Below are 23,008 nucleotides of genomic sequence, written 5' to 3'. Positions count from 1 at the left end.
ATTTTTATTAGAAATAGCTGTACTGGGTAAAAGCCATTTTTTAAAAGTTCTGGTAATTTTAGGCTGGGCGTGGTGGCTCACACCTGTCATCCCAGCACTTTGGGAAGCTGAGGTGGGTGGATCATCTGAGGTCAGGAGTTCAAGACCAGCCTGCTCAACTTGGTGAAACCCGGTCTCTACTAAAAATACAAGAATTAGCTGGGCATGGTGGCGGGTGCGTGTAATCCTAGCTCCTTGGGAGGCTGAGGCAGGAGAATTGCTTGAACCCGGGAGGCGGAGTTTGCAGTGAGCTGAGATGGCACCATTGCACTCCAGCCTGGGCAACAGAGCAAGATTCTTGTCTCCAAAAAAAAAAGTTCTAGTAATTTTATACATTTGTCACAGCTAACTTTTAGCAAATGGGCTTGCTCCAGCTGACCCATTTCTTTATGTGAAGGCTGTTTTCCCGGAGAAGTGGAGAAATCATTCCTTCAAATGGATAATTGCTCTGCCCCAGGCAGTCATGGATATGGGGCTGTTAAAGAAGCTGGCTGAACCTGACAAAAGCGGGAGAAATTCTAGCTAGAGAGCTGTTTGCTATCTGCTTCTGAAGCTGCATCTCTCTCTCTCTCTTTTTTTTTTTTTTTTTTTTTTTTGGAGACAGTCTTGCTCTGTTGCTCAGGCTGGAGTGCTGGAGTGCAGTGGTATGATCTTGGCTCACTGCAACCTTCACCTCCTGGGTTCAAGCAATTCTCCCACCTCAGCCTCCCGAGTAGCTGGGACCACAGGCACTTGCCACCATACCCAGCTAATTTTTGTATTTTTAGTAGAGACAGGGTTTCACCATGTTGGCCAGGCTGGTCTTGAACTACTGACCTCAAGTGATCCACCCGCCTTGGCCTCCCAAAGTGCTGGGATTACAGGTGTGAGCCACGGCACCTAGCCTGCATCCCTTTGTGACTTCATTACTTTGTTTCTGGGTACCCCAAATCTGCTGCTTCCTGATCCCTCAAGACTTTCTCCCTTACCTGCTGTTTATTCCTGGGGCTGTCAGCATCTGACTCAGGGGCCACTTGTTCATTTCAGAGGCTAAATGGTAAGTTAGGGGCAGTGCAGTTTAACCAGAGTTAGAACAGGTAGATGAAGGGTTAAAATCCGGAGATAGCACAAAATGAATCGATCTTGGCCACCCCATCTATCAAGGTGAGGATAAATTCTGGGCTAAGGGAATAAACAAAGAATCCAGGTGGAAGGTCACAAATTAGTAAGTCCAAGAGAGTGAGAGCATAAAGCTCAAGAATTTGGTAGCCAAAGTTAACTGTTAAGGTTAAGCTGGTTTTGACCTTCTATCCTGATGGGTTAGCTGCCAATTAGAACTGACTTGGAACAGAGTTTCTGGAGTGGGGAATGTAGTTAACTTTTATCAGAGAGTTATTTCCTGAGCAGGCATTGTTTCTGCACAGTCCTTGTCCTCTTGGAGTTCACACTGGAGGGGTATGTGGATGGAGACAGAGATCCAAACAAAAGCCACAGGACGAAATGATGAATATTCTTGCAGAAACCTAGACCGAGTGTTAGGGAAAACACAAAGGAGAGCAAGAAATTGATGATGGCAGTTGGAGGGTGGGGATTCCGTCATGGAAAATTCCAGAGACAATGACATTTGAATTGGCCTTGAAAGATAAACAGAGACGCTTGCATGGCATATAACTGGGAAAGAGCAATTATTCATTTAATAAATATGTATTTGTGTTCAATTTTATGCCAGGTATGGTTCCAGGTAGTTGGGACGCAGCAGCAAATAAGACAAAGCCTTTGCCCTGAGGGGCGTCCATCCCAGTGACATCGTGGGCGAAGGAACCACAGTGTGCACGACTTGGCATGTTCAGGGCAGAGTGAGTGCAGTGTGGCTTCATGGTGGAATACATGAGCTGCTTCTGTGAATATATACATCTCAAAAGAAGAGTAAGAATTAGAATCAAAAGAAAATCAGTGGGATAATAAGCACTGTTATCTTATTAATAAAACAATTTGGGGTGGTTGGGAGAAAGAAGGCAGGTGAGGCAAGGTGAGGACAGATACTAATTAGGCCATGCTAAGAGGTTTAGCATAGACTCTCCTGTAAGCCATCGGCTTTTCAACATGTTAGAGTTCTGGAACCCATTTTTGAAAGGAAATTCTGCATGGTCACTCCATATATAAAACAACAAAAGTAGAGCTGCTTGGTTGAGGGGCAGGGGTGGGCATGGGGAGGGGAAAAACTCCTCACTCTGCACTCCTACCTCATTCTCAGCTCTCCACGACAGTGCCTGTGTTTCTGAGAAACCTGACAGTTTTTGTTTTTTGTTTGTTTGTTTGTTTGTTTTTTGAGATGGAGTCTAGCCCTGTTGCCCAGGCTGGAGTGCAGTGGGGTGATCTCAGCTCACTTCAACCTCCACCTCCCGGGTTGAAGTGATTCTCCTGCCTCAGCCTCCTGAGTAGCTGGGATTACAGGTGCCTGCCACCACACCTGGCTAATTATTGTATTTTTAGTAGAGATGGGGTTTTGCCATGTTGGCCAGGCTGGTCTTGAACTCCTGACCTCAGGTGATCCACCTGCCTCAGCCTGCCAAAGTGCTGGGATTACAGATGTGAGCCACTGTGCCCAGCCGGCCGATGGTTGAAAACCCACTGCTGAAGGTATTGGAGGGCACACAGATGTGGGTAAGTGGAGAGATGTAATCAGATTTGCTGTCTTGGGATAAAACTGTCAGAGGGCATGCAGTAGGATGGCCAGTCAGCAGAGAAGCCACTCAAGTGGGTTAGGGAAGAGCTGCTAAGGACCTGACCTCAGGTGGGTGGGCTGGATCCAAGAGAGATCTGGGAGGTAAAACTTGACTAAGAGTGGGGGCTGGGCATGGTGGCTCATGCCTATAATCCCAGCACCTTGGAGTCCCAGGTGGATGGATCAAGAAGTCAGGAGTTCGAAACCAGCCTGGTTAGCGTGCTGAAACTCTGTGTCTACTAAAAATGCAAAAATTAGCCAGGCATGGTGTCGCGTGCCTGTAATCCCAGCTACTCAGGAGGCTGAGGCAGGAGAATCATTTGAACCCAGGAGGCAGAAGTTGCAGTGAGCTGAGATCGCTCCACTGCACTTCAGCCTGTGCAACAGAGCGAGACTCCAACTCAAAAAAAACAAAAAAAGAATAGGGGTAGCAGGGGAGTGAATCGTGATTCCAAGTGATAGCAGAATTAAAATCCTTAAGGAGTGAAACCCCATCTCTATAAAAAACACAAAAATTATCTGGACATGGTGGCATGCACCTGTAGTCCCAGCCAGTCAGGAGGCTGACGTGGGAGGAACACTTGAGCCCAAGAGGTCAAGGTTGTAGTGAGCCATGATCCTGCCACTGCACTCCAGCCTGGGCAACAGAGCGAGACTCTATCTCAAAAAAAAATAATAAAATCCTTAAGGCTTTACCACTCTCTCTGCTTTTGGCTGTTGGTGCCCTGGACATCTTGTTGTGTCACTCCATCTTCCTTGGCTTTCACTTCCCTGCAAGACCAGTTTGAATGTCTCAGCAAGTCAGGGCTGGCCCTTTGCCATGTCCTCATACCTTACCCAAGATAGGTACGGGGAGGAGAGGCAGACTGAGAGGACAGTGAGACATTGATTTTGAACAGATGGGTTTAAGTGACTAATGGAACATCCAGCAGGGAGTTGGAAATACAGATCTGAAGCTCAGGAGAGAGGTGGGATTGGAGTTGGAGATTTAGGGTCATCAGAAAATGGCAGTAATTGAATGATTGGGAGTAGATGAATATGTCTAGGCAGGTCAAGTATAGAGAAAAGATCTAAATATAGAAACCCCAAGAGAAGGACATTTTAGGGGCCAGAAGAGGAGTGGGAGTAAGTCAGAGATCCTAATGGAGGTCCTTCCCTTACTGTTCTTCTATGGTAGTGGTCTGGTTTTTTGTTAAAAAAATTTTTTTTTTTTTTTTTTTTTGAGACAAAGTCTCGCTCTGTCGCCCAGGCTGGAGTGCAGGGCGCGATCCCGGCTCACTGCGACCTCTGCCTCCTGGGTTCAAGCGATTCTCCTGCTTCAGCCTCCCGAGTAACTAGGACTACAGGCGTGTGCCACCACGCCCAGCTAATTTTTTGTATTTTTAGTAGAGACAGGGTTTCACCGTGTTAGCCAGGATGGTCTCAATCTCCTGACCTTGTGATCCACCCACCTTGGCCTCCCAAAGTGCTGGGATTACAGGCGTGAGCCACCGCACCCGGCCAAAAATTTTTTATAGAGACAGGGTCTCTTTATGTTGCCCAGGCTGATCTCAAATTCCTGGTCTCAAGCAATCCTCCTGCCGCAGCCTCCCTGAGTGCTGGGATTACAGGTGTGAGCCACCATGCCCAGACTGTTCTTCTCCTTCAACTAGTAGCTCTGGGTCCAAATTCAAAAGCCAGGAGGTCACCTCTGTGAGAGTCTGAGAAGTGACCAGGAAGAGACCTGTGAGACCCCAATGCCACCCAGGTCTCTGAATGCATTATAACCTTCTTCCTGGCATAGGAAGAGAACAGGAGAACAAATGGTAGAATCATGCCCCCACCCTTGGTTCCAGAGATTCCAGTTGTGTCACCTGGGCTGGTTGTAGCTCTGAAGCTCACTTCTTCTTTTTTTTTTTTTTTTTTTACACTTTATTTTTTAGAACAGTTTTAGATTTACAGGAAAAATTTGAGCAGATAGTACAAAGAGTTCTATATTCCTCTCTCCCCGGTTTCCCTATTATTAACACCTTCCATTAGTGTGGTACATTGGTTACAATTAATGAACCAGTATTGATGTATTGTTGTTAGCTAAAGTCTATGTACATTAAAGCTCACTGTTTGTGTTATACAGTTCTACTGGTTTTCACAAATGCATAATGTCATGTATTCACTGTTATTGTATCATACAGAATAGGTTCACTGCCCTAAAAATGCCCTGTACTTCACCTAATCACCCCCATTCCCTAATCCCTGGCAACCACTAATCTTCCTACCATGTCTATAATTTTGCCTTTTATAGCATCCTTTTTAATGGCTGCATAATATTGTCTCATGTGGATTATCCAGCCAATCCTCTATTGTAGGACACTGACGGTATTACACAACTTAAAGAAAACACTAGAAATGTAACACCAAACCTTGGATTCACACAGCAGCAAATCACATTATGCTGACTTGTCACAGGACTCACTTGCCCATGTGCTCCCATTTAGCTGTGTATCGCGACATTTCATGATCTCTGGGCAAAGGAGCCATTCAGATGTAACACACAACCTTGTAAACCAGAAGAAGACATCTGGCATTCACTCTGATGGAAGAACCAAAGCAAAGTGGTAAACATCATCTGTCAAATTTGTCTTCCAACGGAGCCTTTCCAAATTTCCGGGGTTTTCCTTGCCAGTTCCTTGTCACAGCAGCACTAGAAGCAAATGAAACCATTGTGGTTTCTCATGATGCTTTGAGCTAGGCAGTGGGGCTCCCAGGGCAGCCTCCTGAGTAGCTGGGACTACAGGCACAAGCCACCACGCCCAACTAATTTTTGTAATTTTAGTAGAAACGGGGTTTTACCACGTTGGTCAGGCTAGTGTCAAACTCCTGACCTCAGGTGATCCGTCTTGGGATTACAGGCGTGAGCCACTGCGCCCGGCCCAAAGCCCACTTCTTTTTTTTTTTTTTTGAGACAGAGTCTTGCTCTGTCGCTCAGGCTGGAGTGCAGTGGCACAATCTTGGCTCACTGCAAGCTCCGCCTCCCGGGTTCACGTCACGCCATTCTCCTGCCTCAGCCTCCCAAGTAGCTGGGACTACCGGCGCCCGCCACCGCGCCCGGCTAATTTTTTGTATTTTTAGTAGAGACGGGGTTTCACCGTGTTAGCCAGGATGGTCTCGATCTCCTGACCTCATGATCCGCCCGCCTCGGCCTCCCAAAGTGCTGGGATTACAGGCGTGAGCCACCGCGCCCAGCCTCAAAGCCCACTTCTTATATGCTGATATCTGCACTGCTGGAGTGCAGTGGCACGATCTCTGCTCACTGCAAGTCTGTACTCTTCAGGCATTTTACAGCTAGACTGTGCTGACTGTGACAGTATGTGTGTTGAGAACTGTGACCACAATGTGCTCACAGAAGAGGAGCTCTCTCTTACATTCAGTGATCTGGCAACTCTTACTCTGATTCTCCTCATCCTGTACAGCTTCATGCCTTTGACTCTTACTCTGTCTTCTTTGCTTAACTCACCTGTTACCTCCTCCAAGAAGTCTTCATTAATCCCCTTCCCTCATTAAAGGCCTCCTTGTTTCCCCATGGTACCTTGTGAATACTTTTATCTTAGCAGTTGTCATGTGGGGAAATGATCTGTTTATGCATTTATCTTCTTTACCAGCATATGTCAGGGACTGGCACATAGAAGGTGCTCAATAAATGCTTCTCAAATGCTAAGTACAGCACCTGCTACATTATCTTGGCATCCAGTCCTTCTGCTGCCGACTGTCCCTTCCTCTTCCTACTCTGCATCCATGTGGGAGATGGACACGTAGCTGCCGGGGTGTTCTAGCTGGGACAGGCTCTGATACAGCTCCAGCAGTGCTGCCATCTTGGTAAACATTTCCCACCATGACCAGACTGTCCACATTGCTTCTCATGAAATTCCAACCCCCTGAAGGACATCCATACTGAGAAATGTTCCTTTGCTGGCCTGCTGTAGGGCAAGCATTGGGCCACCTTGCTCCAAGGGCCTTTCTCCAAGCTACTTGGTGGGTGCTACTTTCATGCAGCTGGGCAAGGAGCCACAATTCCCAGAGTCTGTGCTGGGAATTGTCCCATTGGCTCTGGTTGTATTAAATACTTTATTATTAAATAGTTTGTTAAATACTTTTTAGTTCCATTTAGTCTCTTTGAGTATCTGTAGATGTTAACAGGGTCTTAAGGTTATAGGAAAGTCCCTCCTCTAAACTGTGAGCCTGGGACCATACAAGGGCTCAATAAAAGCTGTTGAATGAAGTCCATGAAAAGTGGGCACTGAGCAGAGTAAGTATCAAGGGAGGAAGAGAAACAGACATTCCAAGCTGAGGGAACAAAGGCAGGGGAATGTTGCCTCCACTTCAGAGTGTTCCAGGAAACTTCTGATTAATCAGGGCCTATCAATCAACTTCTTTTTCTCTGAGTCTCTATGACACTTGCATTTCAGTTTTTTGTTTTTGTGTTTTCCAGACACAACGTCTCACTCTGTAGCCCTAAGCTGGAGTGCAGTGGAGTGATCAGAGCTTGCTGCAGCCTCAAACTACTGGGCTCAAGTGATCCTCCTGCCTCAGCCTCCCAAGTAGCTGGGACCACAGGCACCCACCATCACACTCTGCAAATTTTTTCATTTTCTTGTAGAGACAGGGTCTCACCATGTTGCCCGGGCTGGTCTTGAACTCCTCAAGCAATCTTCCCACCTCAGCCTCCCAAAGTGCTGGGTGAGTCACCTGCCCAGCTTCACTTTTCAGTTTTAACATTTTCTTTGCAAGTAATAACAGACCAGACACACAGCTACCAAAAATCGGTGGTAAGTAATGGTTAGTCCCTAGACTGTGGATTCTAGAGCCAGATCAGAAACAGGTTTGAATCCTAGCACCATCACAGTGAGAGTGGGCAAGTGACTGGATCTCCATGCTTTGATTTCTAAAACAGAGGTAGAGCCAGGCATAGAGGCTGGTGTCTGTAGTCCCAGGTACTCGGGAGGTTGAGGTTGGAGGATTGCTTGAGCCCAGGAGTTTGAGGCCCCACTAGTCAAGCTATGATCATGCCACTACACTCTAGCCTGGGCAACAGAGTGAGACCCCATCTCTTTAAAAAGAAAAAAAAAAAAGAGGTAAAAATAGTGTCTACCTCATATATGGTACCTACCTCATATGTGTTGTGAGGATTAAATGAGCTAATTCACACAGAAAATGCTCAGTAAATGTTACCTATTCTCTGTCTACTGTGTAGGAAATCTTCCTTTTATCTCTACCATGCCTCAGGTATCTCTATTTGCTCCCTAACACCTTAAGGATATTTTATCATAACACAATTAACTCATTGTTTATATTATCTGATATATCTGATATTAACTGATATTATATTATTGTTTATCATTCTCTCCCTCTACACTCAAAGATTGTTTGTTCATACATATTTGTTAAGTTACAACAGGGATCAAGAGAGACACAGTATATACCCCAAATAATTGAAAACAAGTACTCGAATACAAATATATATTCGTAGCAGCACTACTTGGAATAGCCAAGAAGTAGAAGTAGCCCTACTGCTCATCAACAGATAAATGGATAGGGCCAGGCATGGTGGTTCATGCCTATAATCCTAGCACTCTGGGAGGCCAAGGAAGGAGGATCACTGAGCTAAGGAGTTTGAGATCAGCCTGGGCAACATAGCGAGATGCTGTCATAAATAAATAAATAAATAAAAAGATAAATGGATGAACACATTGTGTTATATACATACAATGGAATATTATTCAGCCATAAGAAGAAATGAAGTACTGATACATGCTACAAAATGGATGAACCTCAAAAACATTATGCTAAGTGAAGGAAGCCATGCCCAACACCCACCTATTATGATTCCATTTATATGAAGTATCCAGAATAGATAAATCTACAGAGACAGAACCCAGATTGGTGGGTGCCAGAGGTTGGGAAGAGGAAGAAATGAGGAGCAACTTCCAATGAGGATGGAGTTTTCTTTTGGGGTCATGAAAGTATTTTGGAACTAGGTAGAGAAGGTGTTGCACAACATTGTGAATGTAATATATACCACTGAGTTGTGCAATTTCAAACAGTTAATTTTATTATTAAATCTCATCTCAATTTAAAAAAATAGCCAAGTGTGGTGTATACCTACTCAGCTATTCAGGAACTATCACTTGAGCCCAGGGGTTTGAGGCCAGCCTGGGCAACCTAGCAAAACCCTGTCTTTTTTTTTTTTTTTTTGAGACGGAGTCTCGCTGTCGCCCAGGCTGGAGTGCAGTGGCGCGATCTCGGCTCACTGCAGGCTCCGCCCCCTGGGTTCACGCCATTCTCCTGCCTCAGCCTCCCGAGTAACTGGGACTACAGGCGCTCGCCACCTCGCTCGGCTAATTTTTTGTATTTTTAGTAGAGACGGGGTTTCACTGTGTTAGCCAGGATGGTCTCGATCTCCTGACCTCGTGATCCGCCCTCCTCGGCCTCCCAAAGTGCTGGGATTACAGGCATGAGCCACCGTGCCCGGCCTTCCTGTCTTAAAAAAATACAAATTTTAAAATAAAAAGATAAATTGAGAGAGAAAAAGATCCTGCCTTTGTAGAGTTTATATTGTAGTGGGTGAGCCACATCAGACAGTAAATCAGCACACACTTAAGTAAGTAATGATGTACTGTGATAATCACTTGGTGAGAAGTAGGGTGTGAGAGAACAGAGAGGCTCTGAGATGGGAAGGGGACGGGTAGTTTGAAAAACTGCAAGGAGACCATCTGGGCCAATGCTTGGAGAGCCAAAGGCAGTGATTTAAAATGAACCCAAGGAGGTAAGCAGGGGCCAGGTCCTGCAGAGCCTTAAATGTCACAGGAGGGAGTGTGACATTCAATCTAAGAGCAATGGGGGAGCTGGGGAGGGTTTTAAACAAGGGATTGACAGGAACTGAGTTATATTTAACCATTTGATCTGCTTTATTATTATCATTGAGACAGTATCTCACTCTGTCACCCAGGCTGGAGTGCAGTGGCGCCATCTCTGCTCACTGCAAACTCTGCCTCTTGGGTTCAAGCGATTCTCATGCCTCAGCCTCCTAAGTAGCTGGGATTATAGGTGTGCGTCACCATGCCCAGATAATTTTTGTATTTTTAGTAGAGACAGGGTTTCACCATCTTGGCCAGACTGGTCTCGAACTCCTGACCTCAAGTGATCCACCCACCTTGGCCTCCCAAAGTGCTGGGATTACAGGTGTGAGCCACTCCACCCAGCTGATCTGCTTTTAAATGCACTTATTAGCTTGCCCCTTTTCTAACGTAGAAAAAATCTTGTATGTTTTCTGATACAACCCACTGGGTCGCATCAGAATTACCTGGGAAGCTTATTTTTCAAATACAATACTGAGAGCCATTGGATTGGAGGGGTGGCTGGTGGAGGTATTTTGGAGTAGCTTCCCTGAGGACTCTGATTCTCCACTGCCCCTATCACTTTGAGAATTACTGTTGTTCTAGAAGCTTAAAAGGATTGAAATGGATATTAGCTGCCTTATCATGAACTCTTAACCCACTTTACAGGGATGGGAGGGGCCATGATTCAGTGACTTTAACAATTCCAGTGGCCAGTCCCCAGACTGACAGGTTATCGACTCTTGGGGCAATAGAGTGGGATAGCTGAGAAGTTCAGGAGGTAAGAAAACAGCAGCAGCCATGTTTATCACTAGAGGCATGAGGAGAACTAATTTCTAAAAAGCATTGGAGAACTATACTATAAAAAAGATCTGGGGTGTTATGATGCAAGGAAGGAAGCATTACTTGGTTGGGGCTGAAAAAATAAAGCAACTATAGTAAAAAAAAAAAAAAAAAGTCTAGATCCTGGCTTCTTGACAGTGTGGTCTGAGAAGCAACAGCATCGCTGGCAGCTTGTTACAAATGCGGAGTCCTGGGCCCTGCCACAATCTGCATTTTTAATAAAAGCCTTGGGTGTTTTTTATGCGCTCATTAAAGTTTAAGCAGCACTGGTCCGTATCATGGCGAGGAGATCCAGACCATCAGAGGGTAGGCTCCCTGGCACAGCTGAAGCATTTTTGAATACTTTGATACAGCACAGTGTATCTGAAAAGATACTGCATTTTTGAAAATTAAGTGCTATAAATACTGGAGAAAGACCTCTTTTTTTTAAACTGCAGGGAGGTTTCTCATGAGACAAATTTCTTTTGACTAGAAGCATTTTCTGGGGAGTAAAGTACCAGGCTTCCTTAAAGTGAGGCAGAGCCACGTTAAAAATGTGCAGTAAGAACTCAGCCTTGGCCAAGTCGACCGTTCACCAGCTGGGTCAAGTCTGGAGCCTCGTAGGTCCCTTGGTAGTTCCGAGCTACCAGGATGAGCTTTTACAGGAAGTTGAGTTGGCTGCTGTTCTGCCCCACAGAGCAGCTGAATCTTTTTTTTTTTTTTGAGGAGTTTCACTCTTGCCGCCCAGGCTGGAGTGCAGTGGGGCGATCTCGGCTCATTGCAACCTCTGCCTCCCAGGTTCAAGCGATTCTCCTGCCTTAGCCTCCCGAGTAGCTTGGATTACAGGCGCCCGTCACCACGCTCGGCTAATTTTTGTATTTTTAGTAGAGACGAGGTTTTCACCATGTTGGCCAGGCTGGTCTCGAACTTCTGACCTCAGGTGATCCACCCGCCTCAGCCTCCCAAAGTGCTGGGATTACAGGCGTGAGCCACCGCTACCGACTCTGAGTTGAGTCTTTAACGAGGAAGATGCAGAAAGGAGACTTGACAAAACTATTTTCGGGGAGTGTGGCCGCGGAATTCGGTGAGGGTGCTATACCCGGAGAGAATAGTAGCAACGGCTCATTCACTGTGAAGCCCCTACGTGACCTTAGACCTTTGACCCCGCGCCTCACTCGGCGCTTCCGCGCGCAGCTTCCGCTCCCGCCCCTCCGGGGAAGGGCTGGGCCAAAGGTGGGGGGGTGGGGCTCTGAGGTCGGCGGTTAGGGGCGGTGCCCGCTGGGGGCGGGTCTCGCGAGGGGCAGGATTCTAGGAGGCACCCGAGCATTGGGCACCAGGTAGAGGCGGGGCCTAGTATTGGGCTGGGTTGGGCGGGGCAGGGAGTTTGTAGCCGCCTCTGGGTAACTCGACTCCGGCGGCCAAACCTCCAGAGGCCGGGGACGGAGGGCGGGCTCGCAGCAGATCCTGGATCCGGAATCTCCCGGGCAGGAGCGGAATCTGTCCCGAACGGGGTCTGTGAGGAGCCCGCAAACTTGGATTAGGAAATCCCGGAGCCCGGATCGACAAATCCCGGAACCCGGAATTAAGATCGCCAAGTCCCGGATCGCGGAGCACAGAGCGCGGAGTGGACTCCACGCGGAGCCCGGAGTCCGGATCGCGGCACCGCGGGACGGGACGGAGCGATGTCGGGCCGAGGCGCGGGCGGGTTCCCGCTGCCCCCGCTGAGCCCTGGCGGCGGCGCCGTGGCCGCGGCCCTGGGAGCGCCGCCTCCCACCGCGGGACCCGGCATGCTGCCCGGGCCGGCGCTCCGGGGACCGGGTCCGGCAGGAGGCGTGGGGGGCCCCGGGGCCGCCGCCTTCCGCCCCATGGGCCCCGCGGGCCCCGCGGCGCAGTACCAGGTGAGCAGGGAGGACGCGAGCGGACGGGGGCGTGCGGCGCTGCGAGGGCGCCCGGGCCGGGGGCTGAGGGGGCCTCGAGTGAGGGCCCTGGGGAATGCATGAGGAACTCCGGGAGACGGTGGAGGGCGGGCCGGGACCCTCGGGCTGCGGCGGGTCGCGGTGGAGGAGTGGGGAAGGGGAAGCAGGTTCTGCAGCGGAGGACTGGAAGCAGCTGGGAGGCCTGGGGGCTTCCGCGGCACAGGGATTCCGAGTGACTGAGAGATGGAGGAGTTTGGGGAGCCAGTGAATTGTGGCGGGTGGGTTGAGAAGTCTAGGGTAGGAGGGCTGGTAAGTGATGAGAAAGTTTGGGAAAGGGCCCTCGCTGAGAAACCGGGGTTACCCTGCATTGGCCTTGGTCCCAGTCCAAGTCTGCCCTGTTTTTTCTGGTTGGGAACTGGCGGAGCTCTAGCGTGTCTGAGATGGCTCCCGGCTGCTAATGAGGAGGAAGGAGCCTGGCTTCCCACGGGCACGGGACGCTGAGGCTAGGTCCAGGGGATTCCAGCTTGTGCACGAGCGGACTTTACTCCCGAGGCAGGGCCAGGCGCCTTCGCTGGGAGGACTCCAGCTTAGACCAGAGACGGTGGTGGCCAGGCCTGAGGGGAGGCCCAGCCCAGTCACAGGCCGGCTCTCTTCTGGGCTTTCTGCCTCCTGTCATCGTGTCCGGGAGTTGATTAATCTGGACGTGCAGAGTGGAGCCCTGCTGGTCTGGGGCCGGAGGAGTCTGCGAGAGTTGCTTCAAAGAGTGCTGTCCTGACCCCTTTGGGCTTTTGAGAGCTGCTCAGATTGCAGCTTCAAAAGCCCTTGCAAAGCAGCGACTTCTGCTCAGTGTGTGAGGACCTCAGCCTGACCCTGCCGGTGCCCTAGTCTGCTGTTCAGGTTGCCCCAGAGGGCTTGGAAACTGTGCCCATCTGCCTTCTCACCCTCTCTGCATTTTTGTTTGGCCTTCAGGTTCTAACTCCGCCACATTCGAAGCCGTGCCCAAGCATTTGACACTGGCTTCTTGCTCATCTACCCGGGTTTGCTGTGGACTTCCTCTGTTTTCGACTCATGTCTCCAGGCGGAGGTCCTTAGGGATCCTCGTGGAATGTACACAGCCTACCTGCCCACTGGGCCCTCACTTCTAAGGAGATGGCTTAACTAGGGACAGTGACTGGATTTTTTTTCCTTCTTACTCCTTATTCTTCCTCCTTTCTTTTTTTTTTTTTTTTTTTTTGAGACGGAGTCTCGCTCTGTCACCCAGGCTGGAGTGCAGTGGCGCGATCTCGGCTCACTGCTAGCTCCACCTCCCGGGTTCACGCCATTCTCCTGCCTCAGCCTCTCCGAGTACCTGGGACTACAGGCGCCCGCCACCACGCCCGGCTAATTTTTTGTATTTTTTAGTAGAGACGGGGTTTCACCGTGTTCTCGATCTCCTGACCTTGTGATCCTCCTGCCTCTGCCTCCCAAAGTGCTGGGATTACAAGCGTGAGCCACCGCGCCCGGCCTCTTCCCCCTTTCTTAAGAGAAAACAGAGTCTGGGTATGGGCAGAGACAGACCTGGTCCCAGGGACTCCAGCTGGGGCTCATCTTTCCCACCTTGCTCTCCCCCTTGGGGATTCATGGGCCCAGGGTGTTGCTGAGGGCTCCTTGCATCAGTCATTATAGCCCTTGGGCCTGCCCACTGAGACCTGGCCTGGGCACCATCTGTGGGCCTTTGGCCTTGGAAGGACCTGGAACAGACATGCCGCTCCAGTTTCCTTGGCATGCAAGCCATAGGAAATGTGCCCTTGGGACAGCCCCTGAGAGGATAGATTCCACATGTTTGGTAGGGGGTGGCCTTGGGCCTGTGGCAAGGCCAAGCTGGCTGGCTGGTTAGGCCTGGGCTGCTAGCTGTGCGGAAGTACGAGATGGCCCTGAGTCTGGGTTTCCCATCCCACTAGCTTTCCTCCTCCTGGCAGGAGAGGTAGATGGGAAGGAGAACCCAGCCAGCTAACTTTGGCTGAGTTTGAAGAGGATCCTACCTGCCTTCTTTCCAAGTCCAGTTGTATGACTTCCAGGAGAAGGGACTTGAGATCTGGGAAACAAAGGGGTTCTTGTCTGTTAGGGCTCATGAGATGCACTGGAAAAGCGAGAATTTGAGGCCCAAGGTGAGCAAATAGTTGAAAGAAGGGAAATGATGACCTCCCTTCCTCCAGAGGGTGGTTCTAGCTGTGGATCACAGTTAACAGAGGAACCTAAAAAAATAAAAAGAAAAGAAAAACCCTTTAGGGCAGGATGTGGTGGGCTCACACCTGTAATCCTAGCACTTTGGGAGGCCCAGACAGGATTACTTGAGACCAGGAGTTCAAGAGCAGCCTAGGCAACATAGTGAGACCATCATCTCTTAAAAAAAAAAAAAATTTAGCCAAGCGTGGTGGTGTGCGCTTATGGTCCCAGCTACTCAGGATGCTGTGGCAGGAGGATTGCTTGAGTCCAGGAGTTCAAGGCTGCATTGAGCTATGATCCTGCCACTGCACTCCAGTCTGGGCAACAAAATAACAAAAACCTCAGATTTCTGGGTTCACTCCAGAGAGTTCAAAAAGTTCAAATTTTTTTTTTTTTTTCTGATATGGAGTCTCACTCTGTCGCCCAGGCTGGAGTGCAGTGGCACGATCTCAGCTCACTGCAACCTCCACCTCCCAGGTTCAAGCAATTCTCTGCCTCAGCCTCCTGAGTAGCTGGGATTACAGGTGACCGCCACCACGCCTGGCTAATTTTTTTGTATTTTTAGTAGAGACGAGGGTTCACCATCTTGGCCAGGATGGTCTCGAACTCCTGACCTTGTGATCCACCCGCCTCAGCCTCCCAAAGTGCTGGGATTATAGGCGTGAGCCACCGCACCCAGCCTCAAAATCCTTTTTACTCATGGGAGAGTGGTGGTATGTTCTCCAACTGAGGCCCTCAGGCCCAAGTTCCAGGAGCATCAGGGCCACATTTGGGGCAGGGCAAAGCATGCTCACCAGAGCCCTGGAGTCCTCATCTGGGGTTCAGGGGATTGATCCAGGCCTACCTGGTCCTGTTGCAGGCAGGGAGTTAGGGAGGCTCAGAGTTCTGGACTGTTTTTTTTTTTTTTTTCTTTAACTCCTGAGTGTTTTTTAAGGGGGAGGAGTTGCTAGCGCCTATAAACCCAGGTATGGAGCTTGGCAAAGCTCAGCTGGGACTTGAACTCTAAGCAGCCTTCCCCTGGGGCCCTGGGTGAGCCGGGGGCTCTGGGCCCGGGAAGCCTGGAGCAGATGTCTGGGTGGAGCCTATTCCAGACCCTGCCTGTGCGGCCTTGTCTTGGGACTTCCTGTTACTGGAGCACCTGCCCAGGAGGGATGGGTGGTGCTGCAGGTTTTGTGAACACCGCAGCAGGGAGCTTCCTGAGGACCACAGGGCCCTCGCTCACCTCTGCAGGACCCACTGCTTCAGTTCTTCCCTGTCTTTGTCTCAGGCACTAGGAAAAACTAGTCTGGGATGTCTGGGCCTGGGCTTACAGCTATAGCCACACTCAGTTTTTTTCTATAATCTCAGGCCAGAGAAAGAACAATCTTTAAGGCAGAGAAAGAGGCTGTCTTTTGCCTTTCAACAGCTCTGATTAATCTCTTCCTGATGGAAAGAGACTTTGGCAGGACTCCCAAAGCCCCAGAGCCCCCCACTTTGAGCTTTTTTTTCTCCCAAACACTTCCTTCCCACCCTGCTCCTCCTCTCCCCACCCTTATGTCTGTGGGTCATGTTTCTTTCCATCTCCACATCTGGTCAAGAATCTGACCCTCTGTGTTGGGAACATGGGTTTAGTGCGGGATGAAGAGGTTGGGGAAGAATCTCATCTTCATGATGCTGGGGTGGGGGAGGGTACTTTGATTTGGTACAAGTCTCCACCCTGCCGGGCTTGGTTGGCTGGTTGTGCTCGTTGCATAATCTGGGCCCTGGGGCCAGCCCTGTGAAGCTGCCAGGGACAGTGTGTGCAAGGCAGAGCTGCCAAACAGGCCTTGCAGGCAGCAGCCATGGGGAGGGGGGTGGGGGTGGAGGTGACTCCCAGATGGGCTCCACAGAAATGTCGGGGAGCAAGGCCTCAGGTGGGAAATCCTTCAGCAGGCATCTAAAGAAGCTATTTCTGTCTCCCACTTTCCTGCTGCTCAGCCTGGGCCTCTATCCTTGCCTCCCAGGATAATCTTAGCCCCTTTCTCCAGCTTGGGATTGCCAGGGCTACAAGGAGCCAGAGCCAGTCCTGGCTGCCAGATGGTGCCTGGACCACTGGCAGAGTCCAGGTGCCAGCTGCTGTCTTTCCCACAGGCCACCCAGGAGCCATAGCTTCCCTTCTGGGGTCTTCTGTCATAGGGGTAGTAGTTGGGCAGTAGGGAGGTGAGAGGAGGGTCCAGTTCTGGGCTGTGGGTGGGGGCTATGTGATACCAGACTACAGGGTACAGGGCCCCTGTACCCTGCCCAAGGCCACCCCCACCAGCTGGTACTCGTTCCAAGCCATCCTGTTGCAGCCCTGCTCACCTGGGGTGCTGCTGCCTACCAGACCCCTTTCTCCCTCGGCCACAGAGGATGGGGATTGGGGCTTTGCGCCATTGGCCTGCTCATACTATAGTACACCCCTCTGCCTGGCAGTGACACTGCTCCCGTGCCTCTCAGCCATGCTTCTCCTTCATGATGGAGGAAAGAGAAGGAGGGCAGGGCTTGGCAGGACGGTCTGAGAGAATAGGGACCAGCTCGTCCAGGGAATAGGGCACAGCATGCTGGGGCTGGAAGGTAGCAATGGGCCCTGAAAAGCTCCCCCAGGCCCTTCCCTCTGCAGGCAGGACCCTCCTCCCAGCCCAGGCTCTGGCAGGCCTCATTCGCTGGCATGGCTGCCAGGGCAGTTGCAGGCGGCGGGGCAGGTGTGGTTTACACTCTGCGCTCAGGCGCCAGCTCCCCTTTGTTCCTGGGGCTCCAGCAGGGCTCTGGTGTGCTGCTCAGACACTACCTGGCTGATGAGAGGGATGGAGGGCATGGGCTATGGGCCCCGGAGGGCCTTGCCCCTGACCTATGTACCCCTGTTGGCTCACTTCCCCCAGCGACCTGGCATGTCACCAGGGAACCGGATGCCCATGGCTGGCTTGCAGGTGGGACCCCCTGCTGGCTCCCCATTTGGTGCAGCAGCTCCGCTTCGACCTGGCATGCCACCCACCATGATGGATCCATTCCGAAAACGCCTGCTTGTGCCCCAGGCGCAGCCTCCCATGCCTGCCCAGCGCCGGGGGTAAGAGCATCCTGCTTCTCTCACTCTGCCTAACTCAGCTCTGGTGGTAGCAGAGGGTTTCCTTCTATCTTAAGAGCTTTGGTGACTGAGGATGGCTCCAGGCTCTCGTAGGGGAGAGGGTCCTGGAGACTGGAGGGGCGTTGTGGGGGTGAGTGTCCTTTTTTGGACCATTGACCTCTAAAGTGGGTTTCTGTCCTCCCCAGGTTAAAGAGGAGGAAGATGGCAGATAAGGTTCTACCTCAGCGAGTAAGTGCTAAGAGGATGCCTGGGAGGCCTGCCCAGTGGCCACCTTGGGGTGGGCGTCTATCTCCCTCAACCCTGGGCTGCAGGAGGAAGGAAGGAAAGAGCCAGGCTTTGGTTGAAGCAAGCTGATGAGCTTCTGCTACCTTCCTTCAGATCCGGGAGCTTGTTCCAGAGTCTCAGGCATACATGGATCTCTTGGCTTTTGAGCGGAAGCTGGACCAGACCATTGCTCGCAAGCGGATGGAAATCCAGGAGGCCATAAAAAAGCCTCTGACGGTATGTGTGGCCCTGACCACCTCCAGCCTTCCCAAGTTTCCTTGCCCTCCACCCCCTTGTTTTCCAGGGGCCAAGCAAGTTGGGCTAGAGCCGGGTTTTTCACATGCAGGATGCAGCCCACTAGTAGAGTACGAACTCAGTTGAATGTGTTGGGGCCAGTATGTTTTAAATGAATATATGACAGTATAATATCTTAAAATACTTCACAGTATACTTACCATAGTAGTAAGGGTATTCTTTCATGACATTTTTATTTCCGATAAATAGGTATGCAGACCTTGGGTCATAATTGAAAATGTAAATCTTATGGGTGGTGGTCAAAAGTTTGAAAACCACTAGACTAGGGGAGAAAGGTAGTTCCTTTCTCCTTCCCCGTCCCTATCCATAGATAATATTTTCTTTTTTTTTTTTTTTTTTGAGATGGAGTCTCGCTCTTTCACCCAGGCTGGAGTGCAGTGTTGCGATCTCGGCTCACTGCAACCTTCGCATCCCAGGTTCAAGCAATTCTTCTTCCCTCAGCCTCCTGAGTAACTAGGATTACAGATGCCTGTCACCACACCCGGCCAATTTTTGTATTTTTAGTATCGCCATGTTGCCCAGGCTGGTGTCAAACTCCTGACTGCCTCGGCCTCCCAAAGTGCTGAGATTACAGGCATGAGCCACTGCACCCGGCCAAGAAGCTTTTCTTAATAATAATGCAGAACAGTCCCCTGAGTGGTAAAGCCTTTCCAGGGGACTAGGATATTTTGGGGCCGTGATGGATGTTTGGGTTTCATGTAAGATGTGAGCCAGAGGCCTCCGATTTGCCTGGTTGCTGTGTGTTACTCCGTCATGCCATAACACCAGTCCCACTGTGCTGGCATTGTTGGTGATGCATCTCTTTCCCCATAAAATGGTGAGTTCTGGCTGGGTGCGGTGGCTCACGCCTGTAATCTCAGCACTTTAGGAGGCCGAAGTGGGCAGATCACCTGAGGGTCAGGAGTTTGAGACCAGCATGGCCAACATGTTGAAATACCATCTTTACTAAAAACACAAAAAATTAGCTGGGCATGGTGGTGCACACCTGTAGTCCCAGCTACTCGGGAGACTGAGGCAAGAGAATCGCTTGAACCCGGGAGTCAGAGGTTGCAAGTGAGCTGAGATCGTGCCACTGCACTCCAGCCTGGGTGACAGAGTGAGACCATGTCTAAAAAAAAAAAAGTCTGGGACTGGGACTTACTACTTCTGATTCCCAGTACCTGACAAGGTGCCTGGCTGACTCATGGTGCTCAGTACCGATTGTTGAATGGTTCATATGAGAAGATGCGGTAGCACTGTGTCCCAACATCTTGGTCCACCTCCAATTGTGATTGCCTTTCTCCCTTTAGCAAAAGCGAAAGCTTCGGATCTACATTTCCAATACGTTCAGTCCCAGCAAGGTGGAAGGCGATAGTGCAGGAACTGCAGGGACCCCTGGGGGAACCCCAGCAGGGGACAAGGTGGCTTCCTGGGAACTCCGAGTGGAAGGAAAACTGCTGGATGATGTGAGTCGGGGAGGGAGGTGTCTGGAGGGAAGGAGGCCAGTGTGGGTTTAAGACTGGGACCAAGGAGTTTGAGACTAGCCTGAGCAGCAGAGCCAGGCCCCATCTCTACAAAAAATTTAAAAATTAGCTGGGTGTGGTGGCATGCGCCTGTAGTCCCAGCTACTCATAAGGCTGACGCAGGAGGATGGCTTGAGCCCAGGAGGTCGAGCTTCAGTGAGTTATGATCACACCACTGCACTTCAGCCTGGGTGACAGAGTGAGATTGTGTCTCAGAAAAAAAAAGACTGGGCCAGACACTTGGGCGCTCCCAGAGAAGTCCTACCATAGGGAGGGGGCGCTGCTCCAAGCCCATTGGAGGTTGATTTGCGTGGTTATTACAATGTTCCTGCAGATGGCAGTCAAGTGTCTCGAGGAAGTCCCTCGTGGGCTGCAAGAGGGCACCATTTCCCTGCCTCCAGCCTGCCCAGAGTCCTGCTTCCATCCTTCAGGGCCCAGGAATCTTCAGTACCCAGAGCTCCAGGGCTGAAATGGGGCTTCTCTTTCTTGGGATTTAGCATAGCTTGAGATTTGAGAGCTAGCAGCACCATCTCACACCCCTTTCCATCCCCAGCCTAGCAAACAGAAGAGGAAGTTTTCTTCATTCTTTAAGAGCCTCGTCATTGAGCTGGACAAGGAACTGTACGGGCCTGACAATCACCTGGTGGAGGTGAGAGTGGGCCTGGGGCAGAAGCAGGCTGATGTGCAGGTTTGGCAGGGAAATGGCCTCAGGGCCCTTGGGAGGCCCTGTGTTCATGCCCACCCCTTGGTGATAAGCCATGCTTCCCTCCCTGCCAGTGGCACCGGATGCCCACCACCCAGGAGACAGATGGCTTCCAGGTAAAACGGCCTGGAGACCTCAACGTCAAGTGCACCCTCCTGCTCATGCTGGATCATCAGGTGACAGAGGCCCTAGGGTCATTTCTGGGGCCACAGGGACCCCTTAGGAGGGGAGATGGTTCCTAGAAACCGTTCCTGTCCCTGCCCTATTTTCCCACTGTTTTACTGTAAGAACCCATTCTGACTCTCCTCCATCCAATTCCAGCCTCCCCAGTACAAACTGGACCCCCGATTGGCAAGGCTGCTGGGCGTGCACACGCAGACGAGGGCCGCCATCATGCAGGCCCTGTGGCTTTACATCAAGCACAACCAGCTGCAGGATGGGCACGAGCGGGAGTACATCAACTGCAACCGTTACTTCCGCCAGGTTAGCCAGATGCCAGCCCCCGTTCTCTCAGCCCTTGCCTTGCCTTGCCTGCTGGGCTACTTTACTTGGCCACAGCCTGCAGACTGCTACCCTCACTGGTCCTAGAATGGTCCACTCCACTGTGCCCACAAGCCAACGCTGAGCCTTTCGTATTTCCTCCAGATCTTCAGTTGTGGCCGACTCCGTTTCTCCGAGATTCCCATGAAGCTGGCGGGGTTGCTGCAGCATCCAGACCCCATTGTCATCAACCATGTCATTAGGTAAATGCAAGGAGGGGGACAGGAAGGCTCTTCTAAGAGCAGATTCACCCTTGGCTTGAACTAAAGCCAAAGAAAGCATCAGGTTTCTTGCTCCCTGAGTGTGTGCAGAGAATGGGCCCTAGCTTTGGCCCAGGTGGGCAGGATGAAGTCAGCTATATGCCTTCCCTCCCCATGTGCTGCCTGCAGTGTGGACCCTAACGACCAGAAGAAGACAGCCTGTTACGACATTGATGTGGAGGTGGACGACCCACTGAAGGCCCAAATGAGCAATTTTCTGGCCTCTACCACCAATCAGCAGGAGATCGCCTCCCTTGATGTCAAGGTGGGCCCTCTGGCTCCACAGCTTCCTCTGGGGCCCAGGATTGGGGTGGGCTGGCTCTGTCCAGCATTTCCATACATGTAGCACCTGGGGGACAGGATGGGAACTCTGGCTCAGTTGTTTGCATTTAAGCTTTGGGGGCACAGTCTGACACATGTACCCTCTCCAGATCCATGAGACCATTGAGTCCATCAACCAGCTGAAGACCCAGAGAGATTTCATGCTCAGTTTTAGCACCGACCCCCAGGACTTCATCCAGGAATGGCTCCGTTCCCAGCGCCGAGACCTCAAGGTGTAGTCCTCTTTCCCAAGGGGACTCCTATGTAAAGCTCTGGGTGATTTTTACCCACAGCAGTTCCCAGGGTGGACTGGCCCAGCGGTGGGGATTATGCTATGGCTTTCCTCCTGGCTCTTTGCAGATCATAACTGATGTGATTGGAAATCCTGAGGAGGAGAGACGAGCTGCTTTCTACCACCAGCCCTGGGCCCAGGAAGCAGTAGGCAGGCACATCTTTGCCAAGGTGAGGCTCTGCCCTGTTTTCCCTCCTTTGGCTGTGAGTAGCAAAGGCCTGAGCCACTTGGTTTCTCCCTTTTCCAGGTGCAGCAGCGAAGGCAGGAACTGGAACAGGTGCTGGGAATTCGCCTGACCTAACTGCTCAGGGATCTTTCTTCCCAGCCCTGGAGCCTGGAGGGAGACCGCCCTCTGGGTCCTTGCTGGGGCCGCAGACACGTAGGCTGGGGTGAGAAGTGTCTGCTGTCACCCTCTACTCCCCAGCTTTAGTTTTATAAATGTAGTGATAGGATTCCTTGTTGCTTGGTCCCCAAAGCCTTATACTTTTTGCATTGGCTTTAACTGGGTTCAGCAGATGCCTCCTCTGCCCCCCTGCAGGCAGGCCCAAGTAGGACTGCTGGAGGCTGCTTTGACATTGTAACAGACATTTCCGAACCAAAGGCTGCTGGGTTTGCATGTTTACAGACTCCCCCTGGGGCGAGGGTCAGAGCTGGCTCTGGGGAGCTGGGCTAGGAAGAGGAGGTGCAGCCCAGACTCTTCCTAGGCTTTCTAAACCAAAGTTCTTTGCCATTCCTACAAGCCCAGGCTTGCTGCTGGTTTTTTCCTTTCCTTTGGGTATTTGCACTATTTTGGGAGCAAGTTTTCTATGTGGGAGCCACTTTTTTTGTACAGGGGTAAGTTGGGGGTTTTCAGGGAGCCCTGTTAGGTGCCTCCTTGTTTTCTTTCCTCAATCTATGCAAGCGGCTCTGGCCGCCATCATCTCCAGGGATGCCAGAGGGCTGCCTCTCCAGCGGCTTGGGCCAGGGAGGGGACACTCCAGTTCTCTAGCATGGCCTGAGGTATGGGTATGCGCATGTGGAGGCCAGGGTAAGGTGAATGGGGAGGCTGGGAGGACTGGTGTTGCCCTTTGGAGCTTGGTGAGGAGGGTGGGCCTAGGGCTTGGCGAGTGCCACTTCTGGCAGGTTTGGAAATTTCCAAATAAATCCTTTTGTCTATTGGTGGTGCCTGGACCTGGTC

General features: G+C 51.1%; 1 protein-coding gene across 3 annotated transcripts; it reads left to right on the top strand.

Moving 5' to 3' along the window:
- The first annotated feature begins 11,837 nt into the window (after positions 1–11,837).
- SMARCD2 (SWI/SNF related, matrix associated, actin dependent regulator of chromatin, subfamily d, member 2) lies at positions 11,838–22,989 on the top strand. Of its 3 annotated transcripts, XM_055258626.2 has the most exons (14): positions 11,839–12,172; positions 12,284–12,332; positions 17,432–17,616; positions 17,820–17,862; positions 18,013–18,135; positions 19,503–19,658; positions 20,269–20,364; positions 20,493–20,594; positions 20,740–20,901; positions 21,064–21,161; positions 21,348–21,483; positions 21,650–21,772; positions 21,900–22,001; positions 22,079–22,989. In XM_055258626.2, the coding sequence occupies exons 1-14, from the start codon at positions 12,117–12,119 to the stop codon at positions 22,130–22,132; spliced, it is 1,485 nt and encodes a 494-aa protein (XP_055114601.1). In that variant the 5' UTR covers positions 11,839–12,116; the 3' UTR covers positions 22,133–22,989. The 3 variants fall into 3 exon arrangements, with proteins under 3 accessions (XP_055114599.1, XP_055114601.1, XP_055114602.1); XM_055258624.2 differs by having other exon boundaries at positions 11,838–12,332; XM_055258627.2 differs by lacking the exons at positions 11,839–12,172; positions 12,284–12,332 and adding an exon at positions 12,437–16,447.
- Positions 22,990–23,008: the final 19 nt, after the last annotated feature.

This window comes from Symphalangus syndactylus, chromosome 20 (genome assembly GCF_028878055.3).
Source record: "Symphalangus syndactylus isolate Jambi chromosome 20, NHGRI_mSymSyn1-v2.1_pri, whole genome shotgun sequence".
NCBI lineage: Eukaryota > Metazoa > Chordata > Mammalia > Primates > Hylobatidae > Symphalangus > Symphalangus syndactylus.
This window is presented reverse-complemented; position numbering and strand designations above follow the sequence as displayed.